The sequence below is a fragment of the Quercus lobata genome, chromosome 9 (genome assembly GCF_001633185.2).
Source record: "Quercus lobata isolate SW786 chromosome 9, ValleyOak3.0 Primary Assembly, whole genome shotgun sequence".
Classification (NCBI taxonomy): domain Eukaryota; kingdom Viridiplantae; phylum Streptophyta; class Magnoliopsida; order Fagales; family Fagaceae; genus Quercus; species Quercus lobata.
Window position 1 is genome coordinate 9,956,476 of NC_044912.1, and position 18,965 is coordinate 9,975,440.

Here is an 18,965-nt window from a genome sequence, read left to right on the forward strand (position 1 = left end):
TTGGACTTGGACATAAACTAAGGCCAGTTTATACATCATTTGTCCTACTCTTAGTTACGCCTTTTCCTACCATTTTGTTTTGGTTATTAGTGCGAATGAGATGCCAGATTGTATATCTTGATTTTGAACACTTACTAGTCTTGGTCAACTAGAACATAAATCTTCTTTCCTATGCATCTTATCTTCTTTGAAATCCAAATATTGCAATTCGACATTAGTACTTGAATCGTTGCTGCAATCTAAGGTAACATGGATAGAGCGAGAAATCTTATTATGAAGCATTTAGACACAAAATATGAACTACTAGACTATAAAAATAGAATCAACACAAATTATTGTGTAAAAATTAGTTGAATTGAAAAAATCAACCCTTGACGTCAAGGTAAATGATCAAAATCAACTCCTGGTCATTGAACTATCCAGTTTGGTTCATTTCGTTCTCTAGATCAGACTGATCTAATTTGCAGTTAGGTTATGGGTTGGATCAGGTTGGATAACCCAATTCAATATTAACGTAGCAAATAGCTAGAAAACTACAAAGTTGCATGGTTAAATTACTCAATTTTATCTCAAATGTTATTAATTCCCTTAGAATAAGTTAATATATATATATATTTCAAAAAAAAAATGTTTACTAATTGCAAAGTTACTTAAATAAATAACTTTTTGATGTGGCTTTTCAAAACTAGGAGATATCATAATGGTAAAGTTATTGATTTTTTCCCTCTTTAATGGCAGGTACTACCTTGAGGCATGCGAGGATATGTGAACTTTTGTTGTATCCTAGTTATCCTATTATAATTTTAGAACTATTGTGGAATTTGTAATATGTGGTCTTTTAATTTGATATACGTGTGGTTGAAGACTTGCAATGCATATTGAAGGAGATTTGGACCTGGTTATATTTGAATACTAAAAACTACTCTTCAAGAGTTCTTAAAATACATGTTTTCAATCACCTAAATTGAGAACTGTTATCTAAAAAACCTCATTTGAGTACCCTTGCCAAACACATAACTTAAAAGTGGGGCCATGTATTTGGCATTTAATCAACCCAAAACAGTTTTCAAGTTTCCTTACCGAATAGGCCCATAATATTGTGTTTTGATATAATATAGATTTGGTAATATGTAGTTCTTTAAAGTATATGTGCATGGTTGTGGTTCTTTTTAAAAAAAAAAAAAAATTTTAAGCGAAAAAAGAGAAAAACCTTATTTTGAGGGTTGGGAGACCCTTTAACAACCTCATTTATCTAGGGTTGTAATTTCAAATCTTTGGACCTTTAGTTATTTTTACCTTTTCCAAGGGTTGGTGATCATCAATAAAGATAAAACACTTGTTTTGAGGTTTGTGAAGGCTTTTGAAATTTCATTTTCAATGGTGTATATATTTCAAAGGTCATCAAGGTTCCCTAGGCTCTAAAAAATAAAAAATAAAAAATAAAAATTTTCGAGAGTTTTTCATATATACGTTTTTCAAGGGTTTTGACCCTTGAAAAATACGTTTTATTTTTTGGCAGTGGGTGCTGTACATAAACGAGGTTACTTTGTGAAGGTGACATGTGTTGTTTGGCACAGGGTTTGTGTAGGCTTCTTCTTAACAAAATTGAACTCATTTTACATCAAATAATATACATTAAGAATTTAATTTGATTACAAGCAAATTTCATGGAGTGAGCAAAGAGTCCTCTAGCATCCAATAAGCCTATGAACATCATCTAATGTATAACTGAAGTACTGTAGACCCAACTTTATCCAACTTTTGAACATTCCCTTAAGTTTCAATTTATTAGAAAGAATACATATGTATCTAAAATGTCTCCCTGAGACCTCATAGTATTAATGTTCATCACCCATTTTTAATTGCCAACTGTTAATGTTTATAAGTTTTTTTTTTTTTCTCTTGGAAACGAAAGATAGTCAAAATGAATCCATTCAAGTTAAGATAACACGGTGAACAAGTACAAAAATAAGATAAAACGACAACAACAATAAGCAAATAGACTTAAATATCGTTACAAAAGTCCTAATCAAATTATAAAATAAATCCTATTTTTTCAACTTAATTTGGAGCTTGGGAGCTTGGTTGGCTGATTTATCTGCCTCCGAGGGAATGACTCCCTCTTTGTCCTTAGTAGCTCCCTCAACTGGCATCACTGTGGAAGCCAAATCCTGTTGAAAGCCTTGAGAGGCTACCTCTGCCTTAGAAGTTGCTGCAGTCTTGTCCAATGAGGCTTCTGGAGGGGCATTAGTCTCTTTAGCAGGTTCTGGTTGGCTAGTAGGAGGAAGATTTTGAGGCAAAACCTCCTGATTAGGAGTAGTGGTTGAGGGAGTGTCTTCGGCTTGACTGGATGGAGGATCCGAGGCGCGGATTGCTGCAGGATAGAACACATTTTCTACCTTCCTTAACTCGGATGAAACCTCAACCCCAGCTCGGTTAAGGGCTTCATTCCAGGTTTGGGCGCAGTAAATGCGGCACACCATTGGCACCTCTGCCCTTAGGTTCCCCTCCGTCTCAACCACCCCGAGGTCGTAACCTCTCTGTTCGGCATCGTTCGTTGCCTATTCGGCCTCAGCTTTTGCCCTCTCGGCTTCCTCCCTGGATTTTTCAGCTTGCTCCCTCAATTTTTGGGTTTCCTCCAGGTGCTTTTTAAAGACTGCCACTTGCTCCCGGGCAGCTTTCAATTCCTCATTTGCTTCGTGCAAACACTTTCTCTAGTCCTCAGCTTGCTTTTGGAAGCCTTCTAAGGCCAAGTCAGCGCTTTTGCGAGCTTGCTCCTCAGTGACTAATTTTTTCTTTGTTTCCGCCAAGTCTTGCTCAGATATTGTCAAAGTTTGTACAGCCGACGCCCGTCTCTTCCTTTCATTGTCTAGCTGATTGTAGCAATTGTTGAGTATCTCATCCAGCCTAAAAGTATTTTGGATAACCTAAAAGGAAGAAATTAACACTGTACTCAGTGACTAATTTTTTCTTTGTTTCCGCCAAGTCTTGCTCAGATATTGTCAAAGTTTGTACAGCCGACGCCCGTCTCTTCCTTTCATCGTCTAGCTGATTGTAGCAATTGTTGAGCATCTCATCTAGCCTAAAAGTATTTTGGATAACCTAAAAGGAAGAAATTAACATTGTAGTCAGTAAAGAGTACACATCAGTGAGTAATGATCACAAAAGGAAAAAGAGGAGAGTTAGCACTATACCATTCCCAAATATCTTTTATTGTTGAGGATGAGTTCATTCTTCCTTGTGTTTTTTATTTTGGCCATGTCCTTTGGGAGTAACAAAGCCTCCTCTATAGTCGAGGCTATGTGACACCCAACGCCACCGTTGAAGTCCCTAATAGATGCATAATCTCGTAGGGGCTCCCCACCATGCATGGGTGCTGGCAGCCAGGCTTGAGGCTCAGGAGGTTGAATGTCATACCTCTCCTAGCCTCGCTGAAGAGGATGGCTAGTCTTCTGCTGCTTTGCAGCTCGTTAGGCATCTTCTTCATGGGTCGGACGGGACTTTCCAGCATCCACCACTTCTTTCCCTTTCTGCTCCCTGCGCCTTTTCAATTCGGCAGCATCAGCTCTGACTGGCTGGGGAGGTTGATGAGGAGCAGGAGGAGGAGACCTGGTGGGAAGAGAAGGAATCTGGAATTGCGTTGATTTTCCCGGCACATTCTTCCCAGGCTGATTCTCTATCAACTCCATTAGACTTTTTTGGGGCTTCCTTTGTATTCTCATCTCGTCAAGATCTTCCTCGGAGCGTATAGGTTGATCAAAAATCCCAAAGTCGTCCGAGGAGTCTGAGAGTTCTACAACTTCCTCTTCTTCCTTTTCAACCTCTTCTTCTTCTTCTTCTTCTTCTTCTTCTTCCTCTTTCTCTTCTACTTCCGCTTCCCTGAGGGCAGGCTGGGATGAAGAGGCTCTTGTTAAGATAGCGGCAACAAAAAGGGGCTTAGTGCAGGAGGTGTCCTTAGGAAGTGGAACACCTTCTGGAACGATGAACCCCTTGTAGGCAACGCTAATATGGTGAAGCCGAGGGTCGCGGGTTTTGATCACGCACTTCGGTGCTTGGAAAGTAAACAAGAGGGGGGTGTAGCTGAGGATTAAATGGGCTGCCCGGAGTTGGCCGTCGGCTTCATTCACGTATTTCTCGGCTTTCAATACCCTGTCCAAACTTGCTTTGTTGACTAAACTAAGTTTGGGTTTGGTAAAACGTCTATCTGCAAAATCATTGAATTAAAATGAAGCGTCATTAAAGATAAGAATACTGAGACTTAAAACAAAAACAAAAAAAGGGGAAAACATGTATGTATAAACCGAACGTTATGAATCTATGACTGCATTCCCACCTGGTTCTCCTTCCTCCATGGGGCATGGCAGAATATCATGCCATTTCCCAGAAAGGATAAGGAAATCCTCCTTTAGGTTCTTGTTTGAAGTGGGAAGGCACTGAATTAGCCTCACCGCGGGATACCTCGACTTGAGATAATATCACTGCCCCTTCAAATGGTTGAGGTTGTACACCCAATTCACGTCATGATGGGTCAGGTTTAGGTCCATCCTCTCATTTAAGGCTTCTATGCTTCTCGGGACCCTAAACATGTTTGGGGCATACTGAGTTGGGGATAACCTAAAGAACCTAAGGTAGCTCCTAGTAATCTTACCCATGGGGATGGTCATCCCGCCTTCTATGAAGGCAATCATGGGAATAACCACTTCCCCTGTTCTTCTAGCGCCGGCCCATTCCCCTTGGGCAGCGTACCTCATACCCACTGTTGAGGGAATCCTATACTTAGCACGGAAATTTCTCATACCTTCCTCAGACTCAACCAGACATCGAAACTTACCCTCTTTCCCCATTTTCCTAAAGGGTTTAGTAGAAAAATTAACGAGTTTAAGATGAAAGCTGTAAAGGTTTTGAGAAGACTTATAGGTTTGAAAGAGGGTCCTCAGAAAAGATTTTAGTATTTGTAGATGCCCAGGAAAACGAAGAAAAAAGAGAAAAACAGGTTCACTGTATGAGCTCTAGAATTGTGTGATCGCTGAAAGTAAGAAAGAGAGTTGATTTGAGAATTCTTTTATAGTCGTGTAGAAGTTATGAGCGGGAAAGTTCCTGCTCACAAAACGAGACAGATCCCCCACTGTTTGATTTACATCTTACTGTTGAACGTGGGAGACAGGGGCGTCGCCAAAATTTAATGTTGCCGCGCTCGGGACGTTGAAGCGTCAGGAGCATGCCCAAAACATAAAAGGATATGGGTTTGTGACATCAAAATCAATCTTTTCTCCCAAGGAGTCGAAAAGCAAGATTTTGAGGGGCTATTGTGGGGGCCGGTTAATCAATAAATATTAAGACCGTGTTAACTGGGCCTGTGGCCCATCCGAGGACGTTAAACCATCCGAGGAGGCCCATATAAGATTATAAGGGGAACCAAATGAAAAGAGGAGCATATATCACATAAGATGGTTCCAGTAGGCGTCCGAAAACAAAATCCTTCTCGGCAATATGTGTCCGAGGACGATCTAGAGGCCATATTATTACAAACACACTTCGAAGCTACATTACCACTAAAGGTGGGACATGAGACCAAGGGTAAGAAAAAAAAGATAAACAAATATCTTTAACAATTGCTGCCTCCGCATTAATTACCTCTCAACCAACTCTCTAGCTGTATTAATGTGGAGGTGATGCCTGAACAGTAATGAAGTAGCCTTACAGCTACTGGTTGAAGGTTTCAGGAAGTGTTAGATTGGACAGGAAGGGATCCCTCGAATCCAACCTACACGTGTGTGGTGAAGATGACACCAAGAAGGCAGTATATAACATGAAACCAAGGGTAGGAAAGAAAAGATAAACAAATATCTTTAACAATTGCTGCCTCCGCATTAATTGCCTCTCAACCAACTCTCTAGCCGCATTAATGTGGAGGTGATGCCTGAACAGCGATGAAGCAGCCTTACAGCTGCTGGTTGAAGGTTTCAGGAAGTGTTAGATGGGACAGGAAGGGATCCCTCGAATCCAACCTATACGTGTGTGGTGAAGATGACACCAAGAGGGCAGTATATAATATGAAAGAATGCATTGAAAGAAAAGATTGGAACTTCTAAACGAGTAGTGCCTAGAAGAAAATCTTATGAAATAAAGAACTTAGCTTGTTTCTAGGAGAAATTGATCGTAATATTTGTGTTAATCCATCCAGAAATGTTAAGTTTAATTGTTTTTCTTTTGAATTTAATCTAGTTCTTTTATATCCACGCTCTACAAATTTATTGTTTGGGCCTTTAGCGATCGAACTCAATACGAGTTTGGGATCGTTACAAATTGAGTTCTTACAATTACCTATTTTAATAATAAATAAATAAATAAAAACTTAATTAGCCAATGTAGTTGAAGCAGAACATATAGCATAATTCTTTCTTTCTTTTCATGGCTCCTAGATATCCTTTTTTCAGTTGCTGAAATTTTGCCCTAGATAACTAGGGCATATACAAAGCACTTATAGTTTAGTTAGGTATCAAAATTAACAACCAATTTGATAGTACCGATGGGTGTCCAATTGCAATATTCAGAGTATAAAGAAGATAAGGTATATGGGACAGAAGATTTATGTTCTACTTTACCAAGGTTGGTAAATTTTTTAAAACTAGATTTACAAGTTGGCATTTCTATTATTCTAATAAGCGAAATAAAATTGTAAACAAAGGCATAACTTAGAGTACGTAGAACCTATGATCTGTGTAAACTAGCCGTAGTTCTATGCCAACTGTGAAGATGGTGAGATGTTTCACTTGCTAGTTGCTAATTGACTGAAGGAGATATGGTCCTCAGTGACCACAATGACCTCTGAAGTTTGCAAAAAAAAAAAAAAAAAAAAAAAAAAAAAAAAAAAAAAAAAACTATCTTATAATAATTATGATAGGCACACATACAAGTGATTGACTGATTAGAATTTAGAAAGGACCACCCTCCAGAATGGAAGAGTAAAATTATTTGTTGACTAGAAAATTAAATCAATACCAACACGTAAATCAATAGTAGAACATATGATCCATGTAAACTGACCCTAGTCCCACGCCAACATTACTTTTACATAGTAGTGAAATCTAAAATCATTCTTGGAGTAGTATTACCTATATCTACTGGAACGATGGTTTTACAACTCTGACTAGACTGGGTGCATTAGCTTGACTGGTTCAAGCTAAAAATACGAATAGAATCTCAAATGTGAAAACAACAAAAATATGAATGACACTATTCGCAAGTCGTATTGAAATTTGTATGGAACTGCAACTTCAATTTGATCCAAAGGTGCATGAACATCATGCACAATGTTAAACAAGAGAACCAACGGCTATGTATAAACAGTGTCGTCTCACTTAAAGTTAATGACAAGCCACGCGTCTAATTTTTACTCAACGTTGTCAGTATTAGCGGGCCATAGTTCAGTTATAATTGGCGGAATAGTGAGTTAACTGACTCCGCCTTTCACGGATCAATTCCGTATTTCTTGGGAATGTAATTATTTTGTTATGATAGTGTCATTTCTTTGACTGGATCCAGATTGATAGTTTCATTCATATAAATACTTTGACTGGATCCAGACTGATAATTAAGCAAGAATAATATCAAGAAATTGTCTAAATTCCATCTCTATCTAGTTTCCTTTCAATCGTTCTCCCTTCCCTTGTTATCTTGTTAAAGGCACAGTTTTCTCTACTGCCTTGAGATTTTATCACACGGCAACCACTTTGTCATACAAAAATATCGGTTGAGACTTTTTAGCGCAATTTTTGGGGAATAGCACAATGACCGCTTTATCATACAAATAGAGCTTTTAAAAAGTCAACAATTTGTCTTGAAAAAAGCTAGAGTATGAAATTGATTGAACATGACAAACCGGCCAGAACTTTTTTTTTACTCGAGCAAAGAATGATTCTCCTCTAGTTTGGACTGTGGTCCTTTCATTCTTTTGTGCATGTACGTAACTTAATTATTGGATACAAGATTGCTTATAAGATATGATTTTTTTTTTTTTTTTATAATGTTTTTATCATTGCTGTCACTAAGAAGGACCATATATTCTTCAGTTAACTAGCAAGTGAAATTTTTCATCATCTTCGCAGTTTGCAGAGATCATTTGTCGTTTGGCTACCATTTTGTTTTGGTTTTTAGTGCGAATGAGATGCTAGATTGTATATCTTGTTTTGAACATTTTTACTAGTCTTGGTCAACTTGAACATAAATCTTCTTTCCTATAGATGTTATCTTCTTTGAAATCCAAATATTGTAATTCGAAGGGGAAAGTAAAAAAAAAAAAAAAAAAGTATGAGAGAAAATGTTCTAGCGTTGGCAAATGTTGTTGCAAATGTTCTAACGTTGCAACTTGCAAATGATGTGGCACATTAATTATGTGGCACTAGCGCTGTTTGTGGCACTGTGTGAAATTGACACATGGCTTGAGTAGGCTTCTTTCAACAACAATTCTTCAAGCTCTTCTTAACATAATTTAACCAATTTTACATAAAATAAAATATATTAAGAATTTAATTTGATTACAAGAAAATGTTATAGAATGAGATAACGTTCAAAACACCGTTTGGAAATTTTTATTAAAGAAAAGCATGAATGCCTTAAGACTACAAGTTGGAAAAAAAAAATATAGCCAAAAATTACTCTTAAACAAATCTCAAGGGGATCAAGTTTGACTAAAATACTCTTAAAAACTATCTAAAATAAGGAAAAATAAAGCCTTATTCTACAAAATTCTGAAATTTGATAAGAATAAATATAAAAACATTAATAAACAACAAAAAATTAACTGCATATTTTTTACTACCTCAACAGGAATTAAGAGATACATTTTTATAAGCATCATTTCGCTTATACTTGATATAAGAAAACTTGAAGTCCTGACAATGACAGCAACATTAAAAATTTTAATCCCTAAATACAACATGATTACGACCTATATTATCATTGGAGACTCATAGTTTAAAAATAATTACTTAGATTTCGGGACAACTTCTAGCTCTTGGTTTAGACGCCTTAGAGGCATTCTTGTATTGATTCTTGTAGGGCCTGGAGTAGCAAATGGATTAGGAATTTAGGAGGTGTGATTAATTTATCTCCTTCTCCCTCCAACATTTGAACCACAACTTTCATAGAAGTATCCACTGGATGCACCAGAGTTCCACAATTAATTGCTAGTTTCTTTGCTATTTTAGCATCTCAATTATCCTCAACATAGACTCGTAGATCTTCTTTTTGTTCTAACATATTGTAGATTCATTATGGGAAATATATTTGGCTAGTGTTCTCCATGGTTATATCAACATTTTTCCTACCTCCAACCATTTCAAGTAACAATATTCCAAAATTGTAAACGTCTTACTTTCAAGGCATGCTCCTAAAGTTTCTAGAGAATACTTCGGGTACAATGTAACCCATGGTCCCCCTAGCTGTGGTCATAGACATTGCACTCTGATCCTTTACACACAACTTGGTCAAGCCAAAATCAGAAATTTTTGGATTGAAATTTTGATCTAGCAAAATATTATGAGGTTTAATATCAAAATGAAGGATTCGTTGATCACATCCTTTGTGAAGATATTCAATTCCTTTTGCTATGCTGCGAGCAACAACTTGTAACTTTTCCCAACCAAGGAAACATTTAGAATCTACTGAGGAAATGAACTTCTCTAGTGAATCATTTGGTAAGAACTCATAAACTAAAGCTCTTCTAAATCCATCAGCATAGAAGCCAACCAAGCAAACCACATTAACATGGTTGATTCTACCCATTGTTCTCACTTAATTTATGAATTCTTTTCCATTGCATTTGGAACCATTCAGGATCTTCATGGCAACATGGATTTCATTCAAAAGCTTTCCTTAGAGCTATTGTTTCCAAACATTCCTTGACTAAAATTAAAAGTGATTTTTAATTTTTAATCTCATCCATTGATTTACTAGCATCAAATCTAGATCTGTAAGAAGTATGGGTCGAAGTGATAGTCCATTAATATTTTGTGGTGTTTCATGTTGGTGATTCGAATCACACCTCCTATAATAAATTATGTTTTGGAAACCGATAATTTTTTAAATTATGTTTTGGAAATACAATCATGTTTTCTAATGCACGATTTTCAAGAAAATACTACATATTTAAATAACTTCAAAACGGGCAAGGGCTTGGTAGTTAAATTGACATCTTTTTATGTATAAAGTGCTTAGAAATTTAAAAGGGAAAATGTTTGAATTCAGAGTTAGTAGAATATTGTAGCTATTTCAAAAAAAAAAAAAAAAGCTTCAAAATAATATAAATTTTAAAAAATCATATTAAGAAGATATTATTTACAAATTTTGGGAGAGAATTCCGTTACATTTGCCATCATCAATTTTTTTCTTCCGATAATCAAGTCATTTCTTTTTTACTGCTACATGTAAAATTTGTTAGTAATAACCATTAAGATCATGTCACTACTCACATTTTTATCACCAATAAAACTTAGTAGTAATTATAATAATTAATAAAAAGCGTGGTAGTGCGTGATTAATTTAACTAAATGTTCTTTCTCAAAAAAAAAAAAAAAAAAAACTAAATGTTTATCAAAATGTTTTTTTTTTTTTTTAAAAAAAAAAACCTTAATTACTGTAAAAAATTATTAACCAAGATGACGCATGTGCTAACGCCAGATAGTGATATTGATGTTGATATAATATTGTTCCACTATCACGAACTTGCGCTTCACCTTCCTTCGGTGGAAACTCTACCTCTTACTTTCTTGTTGAAGATACCTTTATGACCACAAAAAGGAGTTTTTAACTTTTTATTATGCTTTGTCTACTTCTACGGAATTATTCTAGTATGTACTATATATGTAGTAGAGGACTCTGCAAAAAAAAAAATATATATATATATATATATATATGTAGTAGAGGAAATATTCCTCTCTACCAACCTCAATGGCAAGAGGATTAACATTGAGTGCAGGACTCACGGCCTTTATTGCTCTTGTACTAGTCCACGAAACTTGCAGTGCTACTACTAAGGTTAATCATCACTGTGCCCCTTCATCCTGTGGCAATATCAACAACATAAGCTTTCCGTTTCGATTGAAGACCGATCCTAAAAAGTGCGGGGACTCAAGGTATGAACTGTCTTGTGAGAACAATCGTGCGGTGCTATACTTCTTTGAAGGAAAATACAAATACTACGTACAGGAAATCAATTACAGTAAGTACACAATCAGGATCGTGGACTCAGGTATATACAAGGACAATTACTTCCCCTTCTCCACCTCGAATTTTTCTTTATATGGATATAATTTCCCTGATTCTGCATATACGAGGTCTCTGCCGAAGATTACAGAGGATGACAAACTATCGAGGAGTGTGGTTTTGATGAGCTGTGAAAAACCAGTGAATTCTCCATTCTATTTGGGCACTTCTACTTGCATTGACAATGGAAAGTCTTCTTCTAACACATCTACTTCTCATTTCAAGAGGTATAGATATTTTAAGGTTGGTAGAACGAATGCAGCCGATGTGGTGGACTTGTGCAAAGTAGAGCAGATGTTCCTGACATCTTGGCCAAGAAACGATGACCCAAATATCTCCTGTAAAGACGTCCACAATGAATTGGTATATGGTTTTGAGATTTCATGGCTCCTAGGTAATTGTCACAGTATTTGCAAAAGAAAGTACACCGGTTGCTACCTCAATGACAAGAACCATGTTCAATGCGGCAGAGGTGGGTAAATAATGCAACAAAGGCCATAACGCCTTCCATTCTCTAATTAAATACCTTACATGTTCACCATTATTTTCCCCTTGAATTTTCCCCCCCAAACTGTTGCATTTTTTCACTGCCACTAACCATTCATTCATGTATTGAACTTCTATAGCACGAAATTAATATTCCTTGGTTCATACCCTGTCCATACCAATGTAATAGACATGCTAGGTTCAATTTGTTGAAGTTTCAATATAATGACTAGATTTAATTTTAAGGTTTCCAAACGCTGATGTTATTCTTTTATTTGTCATGATTACAGGATTTCTTGAACTTATGCTACTTTATCTCCGAGGTGAGGTTTCTAGTTATCTCAAATAGTTGTTTGTTTGAAGGATAATATATAATGGACAATAAAATAGAGGCAAAAATACCTTGGTCTCTATATTTTGGAATTGTTGTCAATTTGGTTTATGTTATTTCTAACTAATAGTTAATTTAGTCCTTAGTGTTAACTCATTAATGGAAATTGATTGCAAGTTGATAATAATAGAAACCAAATTAACTACCATCAAAATGTATGTATCAAATTGATAGTAACCCCAAAATAGTATTTTCATCTAAAATAAAATTGTATGAGTAATTTTTTTCTGATGTGATGATGACACAAGTAGAGAAATAACATGTACTTGGGCGATTGGTTGATCTCAAACTTTTGTGCTTGAGGAAATGAAGAAGTAAAAATTGTCCAATTTCTTAATTAAGTAGAAATGATTTTTTTTTTTTTTTTTTTTTTTTTTTGAGAAGACAATGTAATACTCATGTTAGGGAATCTTAATTGTAGTTTCCGTACAAGGACTAAATTTAATTTCAAAGTTCCCAACGCTGATGTTACTCTTTTCTTTGTCAAAAAAACAGAATGGCCTTACACTCTACAGGCTCTTTTGCCAGGTGAGGTTTCTGTCTCAAAACAGTTGTTTGAAGGATAGTAATTAATAAGAATGAACAATGAAATACTAGTTTTCGAAAAAAAAAATATGATAGACAATGAAATAGAATTGCATGAGTAATTTTTGCCTGATGTATGTTGATGACAAAAGCATAGAGGAATAACCATGTACTTGGGCAATTGTTCGATCTCAATCTTTTAGGCTTGAGGAAATGATAAGTAAATATTATCGAACTTCTAAAGAAATTAGCTTCTTCCCTTAAATAAAAGGTTTAATTTCCTTGCCCCTATATTTCTATGATGATAAAGGTTTTTTTTTTTTTTTTTAATTATTTTTTTATAATAATAATAATTTTTTTTTATTTTTTTATTTTTATTGCAGAATGCACCGTTTGAACATTTATTATTCTATTGGGAAATTACCTTAAATTCCTTTTGTGACTTGGAAGCTAAATAGGTTTTCTTGTTGAAAAAGGAAAAATTAAACTGTTCATTTTTTTGGATTTTCTTGATGTGGAAGAAAAGGTTATTCCTTGGAGTGAAAGAAAAGACTATTCTTATTTAATGAAGTAATGTATTCCTTGTCCACTAAGGAATAGGTATTGAGTCTTATAAGTAGATGGTTCTACAAAGAATTTGATGTCTTAGGGGTGGAGGGGTCTTCCTCTATAGGGAGAGGGGAAAAAAAAAAAAATATATATATATATATATATATATAATTGAGCAGGAAACAAAAAGAAAATAAAGAGATTCTTGTTTGGGAGGTAGCGTAAGGAGAAAGACTACAAGTTTAAAAGAAAAATCACAATGAGTACAATGGTAAAGAAGAAAAAGGTGTAGTCGATGTGTGTGAGGGTGAAAAAAAAAAAGATTTTCTTTTAGCTATGATACATACACAAAAAAAGATAAATTTGGGATTCTCTCTAAAAAGAGGTTTTTTGGTACTATAACCACCGGGAGTTGTTGTATTCAAAGTGAGTGAAGATCTAAGTGAGTTCACATAAATTCCTAGAGAGATATATTAAGAAGATATTATAATCGATATTATAATAGTAAAATTATTCATAATTTGTCCCGTATTTTTTCCTTTTTTACTTCGTAATTTTGGTGATAATATTTTTTAGAGATTAATTAAAATTGTTAATTGATTTTCTCAATTTACAAAAGAATAGATTTGGATCCAACATCTTCTATTATAACATTTTATTAAATTTTCGTTTGCTTGACTTGATGGGCAAATTTCTGAGCCCCATCTTTTTTTTATTTTTTATTTTTTATTAAAAAATTGAAAATTATATTTACCTCCCTCAAAGTTTACTTAAATTATATTGACCTTCCTCTTAGTTTTAAATTGTACACTAACTTTCCTTACTTTCAAAATAAATTACACTCACCTCCCCTACACCTTAACATTGTTAAATCCACTAACATAAATTAAAAAATTACACCTAAACCAAACGTATTTAGCAAAACTTTCAAACCCTAAATCTCTATGTAATCCACCAAACTCTTTGCCATTCTCACGACAAGCTAGCTTGGTAAGGCCTTGAGCGAGTACAGTTTCCATATTTTATGGCCAATTCTATCATGCCAACTTCACTTGTTGCCCATTTTCGTTCACAATCCATCTTGAATCAATATGTAGTAGTAAATCCACAACAAACTTGCTTTATATGGATTATTAACCAGTGCCCTAAGGGCACTCGTTAACATTTCCCTTATTACAATAGATAAAAGATTTATTAAAGAAAAGAGAAAGAGTTTGCCCATATTTTGCTTGTATTATTTAATAACCCCCACCCCACACCCCCTAAACCCCCCCCCCCCCCGCGGCGGCGTGGCGGTCAATTATTAACTCCTATCATATGTTATGTCCTTATTTCGACCACCCTTTTTTTTTTTTTCCCCAGTTTTTAATGGTGAGAGTGGCAGAGAGTTCAGTGGGTTAGAGAGTGTTTGAAATTTTTGTTAAAATGTTTTTGGATTAGATTTAATTCAAGGAGGGTAAAATGGGAATTTAAATTGCTCTAAATTTATTTTTTTTAGTTTCATTAATAGATTTAATGGTGTAAGAGAGTGTAAGAGAGGTGAGTGTAATATATATATATATATATATATATGCTGAAGTGTTGCATTTATTATTACTACGCTTCTATATATAGAGTCACATCAGTGGCCACATTATCCACGTACTTTCTATTTCTTATTTTCTCTTTTTAAACTTTTCTTCTTCCTATTAAAAAAAAAAATTCTCCCTATTTGTTCACACCAACTGTTACACTTCCTCTAACTTTTCCTGTTCCTCTTTGTTACACACCTACTGTTACACTTCATCATTTTCTCTTTCTTATATTTTAACTCTTCTTCTCCGCCATTTTATTTTGTATAAATTTGATATCATTTTTCTCATTTAATCCATATTTTCTCACACAAAAAATGTGAGTACTCTCTCTTTCGGTAAATTTTTGTTATTTCTTATAACTCTAGTTAAGATTATTAATGATTTTTATTTTTTATTTTTATTTTATAAATATGTGTTTTGGTATTGTGTTTTTTTAATATTTGGTATTTTTTGGAATAGGAATTTGAGTTTATATCAAAACACATTCTATGTGGCTATGTATTTGGATATGCCTACCAATTGTTTGAGTAATAAATTATTATAAAATCTATATTTATTCCTTTGGTTTCATTTAATTTTGGTTAAAATAACATTATAATTTTGTGATGAGTTTTGATTACTATGAAAATCTTCTTATTCTTTAAGAGATAAGAAATTTGAATAATAAATTTGAAACTTATAAAGTTTAGTTGTATATTTAGCAAATATAACACACTACAACAGAAGTTAGAAGGATATGGTTCACCTTGAAAAAAATAGTAATCAAACACACAAAAAATAATAGAATGATATATTTGTAGAGATAAAAAGATAAAAAAAAAAAAAAATACTTGTTGAAATATTTAAAAAAAAAATACTTTAAATAATTGTTACTTTTTATATATTACACTTCATTACATAATATTTATATATTCTCATATATCACGTGGGTTTGTGGCTAGTTTATTTTAAAAGTAACAATCTAAACTAAGAGGGAGGTCAATGTAATTTGAATAAACCTCAGGAGAAGTCAATGCATCCCCCCACCCCAAAAAAAAGCCACTCACAAGAGTGGTCATTATCTCTGGTCCACTTAAACCATACTCATGAATAGTGTGGGATCATTCGTGCAATAATAGAGCTTGCCACTACTCAAACCCACAATAACGTGGTCACAAGGATTTCTTACTACTAGACCACCTTCACTGTAAATTCCTCACTTGATCGAACTCCACGTTAATAAAGTGACATCCCAATTTAAAGTCCTATTATATAAAGTCAACTAGTTTTTATGGCTGTTTATATTTATTGTTAAGCACCAATGGGAGTTGTCAATGCAGTTTTATTAGGCCTTAGACTTTTCAAGTTATTCAGGTCACTTGTTTCTCTAATTAGAAATTCATCTTTTTGTTAGGAAAAATTATTTTCAACTTTTTTTTTAATGTATTTCTTGCAGAAAATTTGTTCCTACCACTGCACACCACTCGTAATGTGATTCTCGTCATCAACTTTTATAGAATATTAAACATCGGTAATAACCTAAATCTCTTCTTCAACTATTTTTTAGAATTTTCATTCCTCAACATACATTGTATTTAAAAGGATATTAAATTCAGTAGGGAGCCAATGTGCAAAGAGGGGGGGATTTTAACTTTTTGGATTTCAACTTTCTAAAATAGAGAGTGATTCTATGCATCAGGCCTTAATAGTTTATGTGCAAGTTTTTGCAATTATCTAATATGGCACCATATTATTGGAGGATGTAGATAAAGACTTTTTACACCCGGCCCTTATTTAATTTAATTTCACATAAAAAATAGTTTACAATGCAGACAAAACCTAAATATTAGTGGCATTAACATGGAAATAAATTAATGGATTAAAATCTTTTAGAGTTTTTATGAATTTTTTTTTTTTTTTATAGAAAAAGGTTAAAAAAAAACTTTATTAATGAATCAAATCATTTTGAAACACGTCATTTAAATCAGCTGGTAGTTCTAGAGCTCTATAAAGAGTTATTTTGTTAAGAACACTGTAGCAAACAAGCACTTTCAGATTCTGCCTGGCACCTCTCTGAATACTTTCTTTCTTCGAGGAACTTTGAGTATTTTCTTTAAGATTAAAAGTAAATTTCTTTCATTTACCCCCATTATAACATCACCATTCCTTGTGAAACACATTGGAATCAAAGATTCAAATGATTCTGAGATGACGAATAATTTGGACCAAAATTTCTTTACCCATATTCTCTCATCCCCATGTCTAAAAGCAACTTCCATTGGAATTATTTTTACAAAGGCAGCCTTCCAAAATCCCCAGCTCAAATCTGACAATGGAACGCCGCTAAAATTTTCAGCTACCAAATCAAAGTGAACAATTACATTGACCACAGAGTTGGCGACATAAATCAAACACCACCACCAAACCCATCAAACCCAGACCCGATTCGGCACAACAACAGCCACCGAACCCAGATCCATTGCTTGGCTGCATCATCACCTCTATCAGCCCTTCACCGGTGCCATGGCACAGCTGTCTCATGGTGGCACTTTTCCGAAGAAAAGGCAATGGACGAATCGAGGTAAGGAGGACCAATGAGAGATAGAGAAAGAGAGTGAAATGAAAATGGAAAGTGCCACTGGAATTGCTGTGGGAGCAAGAGAGATTTATAGTTTTTTTTTTTTTTTTCCTGGATTACTATTTTTTTTTATTAACTGGATTAATTATTTTGGTTCAATGGGTAAAAATTTAAAGAATTTTATATGGTAGAGTATTTTAAGAACTCAACAACATATATTGTGTGTATAAATTTTAATTACTAGAATTAGGAAAGCACTTTACTTTTAAGTTTAAATAATTTTCAACTAAAAAATAAAATAGCTGACAGCAGTGCAACAACAAATTTGTTTTCTCATAGTTTTTTCGGTGATGTTCCTGCACAGTGCTATTACTCCTCGCTGCAAAAATGGTATTTGGGACTCCATGTGTGGTGGCCCTTTTGATATATAAGTGGCGTAGGAGGCATTTATCAATGTATGATGCTATTGAAGAATTTCTGCAAAGCCAAATTAACCTCATGCCAATTAGGTACACTTACTCAGAAATTAAGAAGATGTCCAAAGGTTTCAAGGACAAATTGGGTGAAGGAGGTTATGGCTTTGTATACAAAGGAAAGCTTGAAAGTGGCTCTTTTGTAGCTATAAAGATATTGGGTAACTCCAAAGCTAATGGGCAAGAATTTATCAGCGAAGTTGCAACAATTGGAAGAATTCACCACATGAATGTGGTACAACTCATTGGCTTCTGTGCTGAGGGATCAAAACGTGCCCTTATATATGAATTCATGCCTAATGGTTCTCTTGAAAAATACATTTTTTCTCTAGAAGGAAATATACCCTTAAGTATTGAGAAAACATATAAGATTTCTCTTGGAGTGGCTCGTGGGATTGAATATCTACATCGAGGATGTGACATGCAAATTCTGCATTTTGATATCAAGCCTCATAACATTCTTCTTGATGAGAACTTCATTCCAAAAGTTTCTGATTTTGGGCTTGCAAAACTTTATCCAGCGAATGATAGCATAGTGTCTTTGACTGCTGCAAGAGGAACATTAGGATATATAGCTCCAGAGTTGTTCTATAAAAACATTGGAGGGGTCTCCTATAAAGCTGATGTTTATAGTTTTGGCATGTTATTGTTGGAAATGGCAAGCAGAAGAAAGAATGTGAATGCATTTGCTGACCATTCAAGCCAAATTTACTTCCCAACTTGGGTCTATGGCCAAATTAGTGAAGGAAATGACATAGAAATAGAAGATGCCACAGAGGAGGAGAAGAAAATTGTTAAGAAGATGATCATAGTCGCATTATGGTGCATACAGATGAAGCCTAGTGACCGTCCTTCAATGAACAAAGTTGTAGAAATGCTTGAAGGAGAAGTTGAATGCTTACAAATGCCTTCCAAGCCTTTCCTATCATCATCACCAACGAGACAAACAAGAGATGTAGGAGCCAACTTAAATTCAACTAGTTCATCATTTCAATCAAGTGAATCGGCTAAACTTTAAATGCAAGGGAAAGCTAACACCATAGCAAGACTGGGGCAATTATTCTTGATGTATATGATAGCATAAAGACACTTCATATTTTTGTGTGACAAATAATTGGTCCCTTGATTTATGATAGCAATCCTTA

At 34.6% G+C, this 18,965-nt stretch overlaps 1 protein-coding gene across 1 annotated transcript; it reads left to right on the top strand.

Annotated features, from left to right (window-relative positions):
• The first annotated feature begins 10,938 nt into the window (after nt 1–10,938).
• On the top strand, nt 10,939–18,965 carry LOC115960784 (LEAF RUST 10 DISEASE-RESISTANCE LOCUS RECEPTOR-LIKE PROTEIN KINASE-like 2.1). The gene is made up of 5 exons (XM_031079773.1): nt 10,939–11,737; nt 12,042–12,074; nt 12,638–12,670; nt 16,226–16,300; nt 17,712–18,965. The coding sequence occupies exons 1-5, from the start codon at nt 10,951–10,953 to the stop codon at nt 18,836–18,838; spliced, it is 2,055 nt and encodes a 684-aa protein (XP_030935633.1). The 5' UTR covers nt 10,939–10,950; the 3' UTR covers nt 18,839–18,965.

Excerpts from the sequence above, each read along its gene's own strand:
- LOC115960784 (XM_031079773.1), top strand. The coding sequence starts at position 10,951 with ATGGCAAGAGGATTAACATTGAGTGCAGGACTCACGGCCTTTATTGCT. Across the intron at positions 11,738-12,041 it reads CCATGTTCAATGCGGCAGAG|GATTTCTTGAACTTATGCTA; the intron begins GTGGGTAAATAA and ends TCATGATTACAG. Across the intron at positions 12,075-12,637 it reads TATGCTACTTTATCTCCGAG|AATGGCCTTACACTCTACAG; the intron begins GTGAGGTTTCTA and ends TCAAAAAAACAG.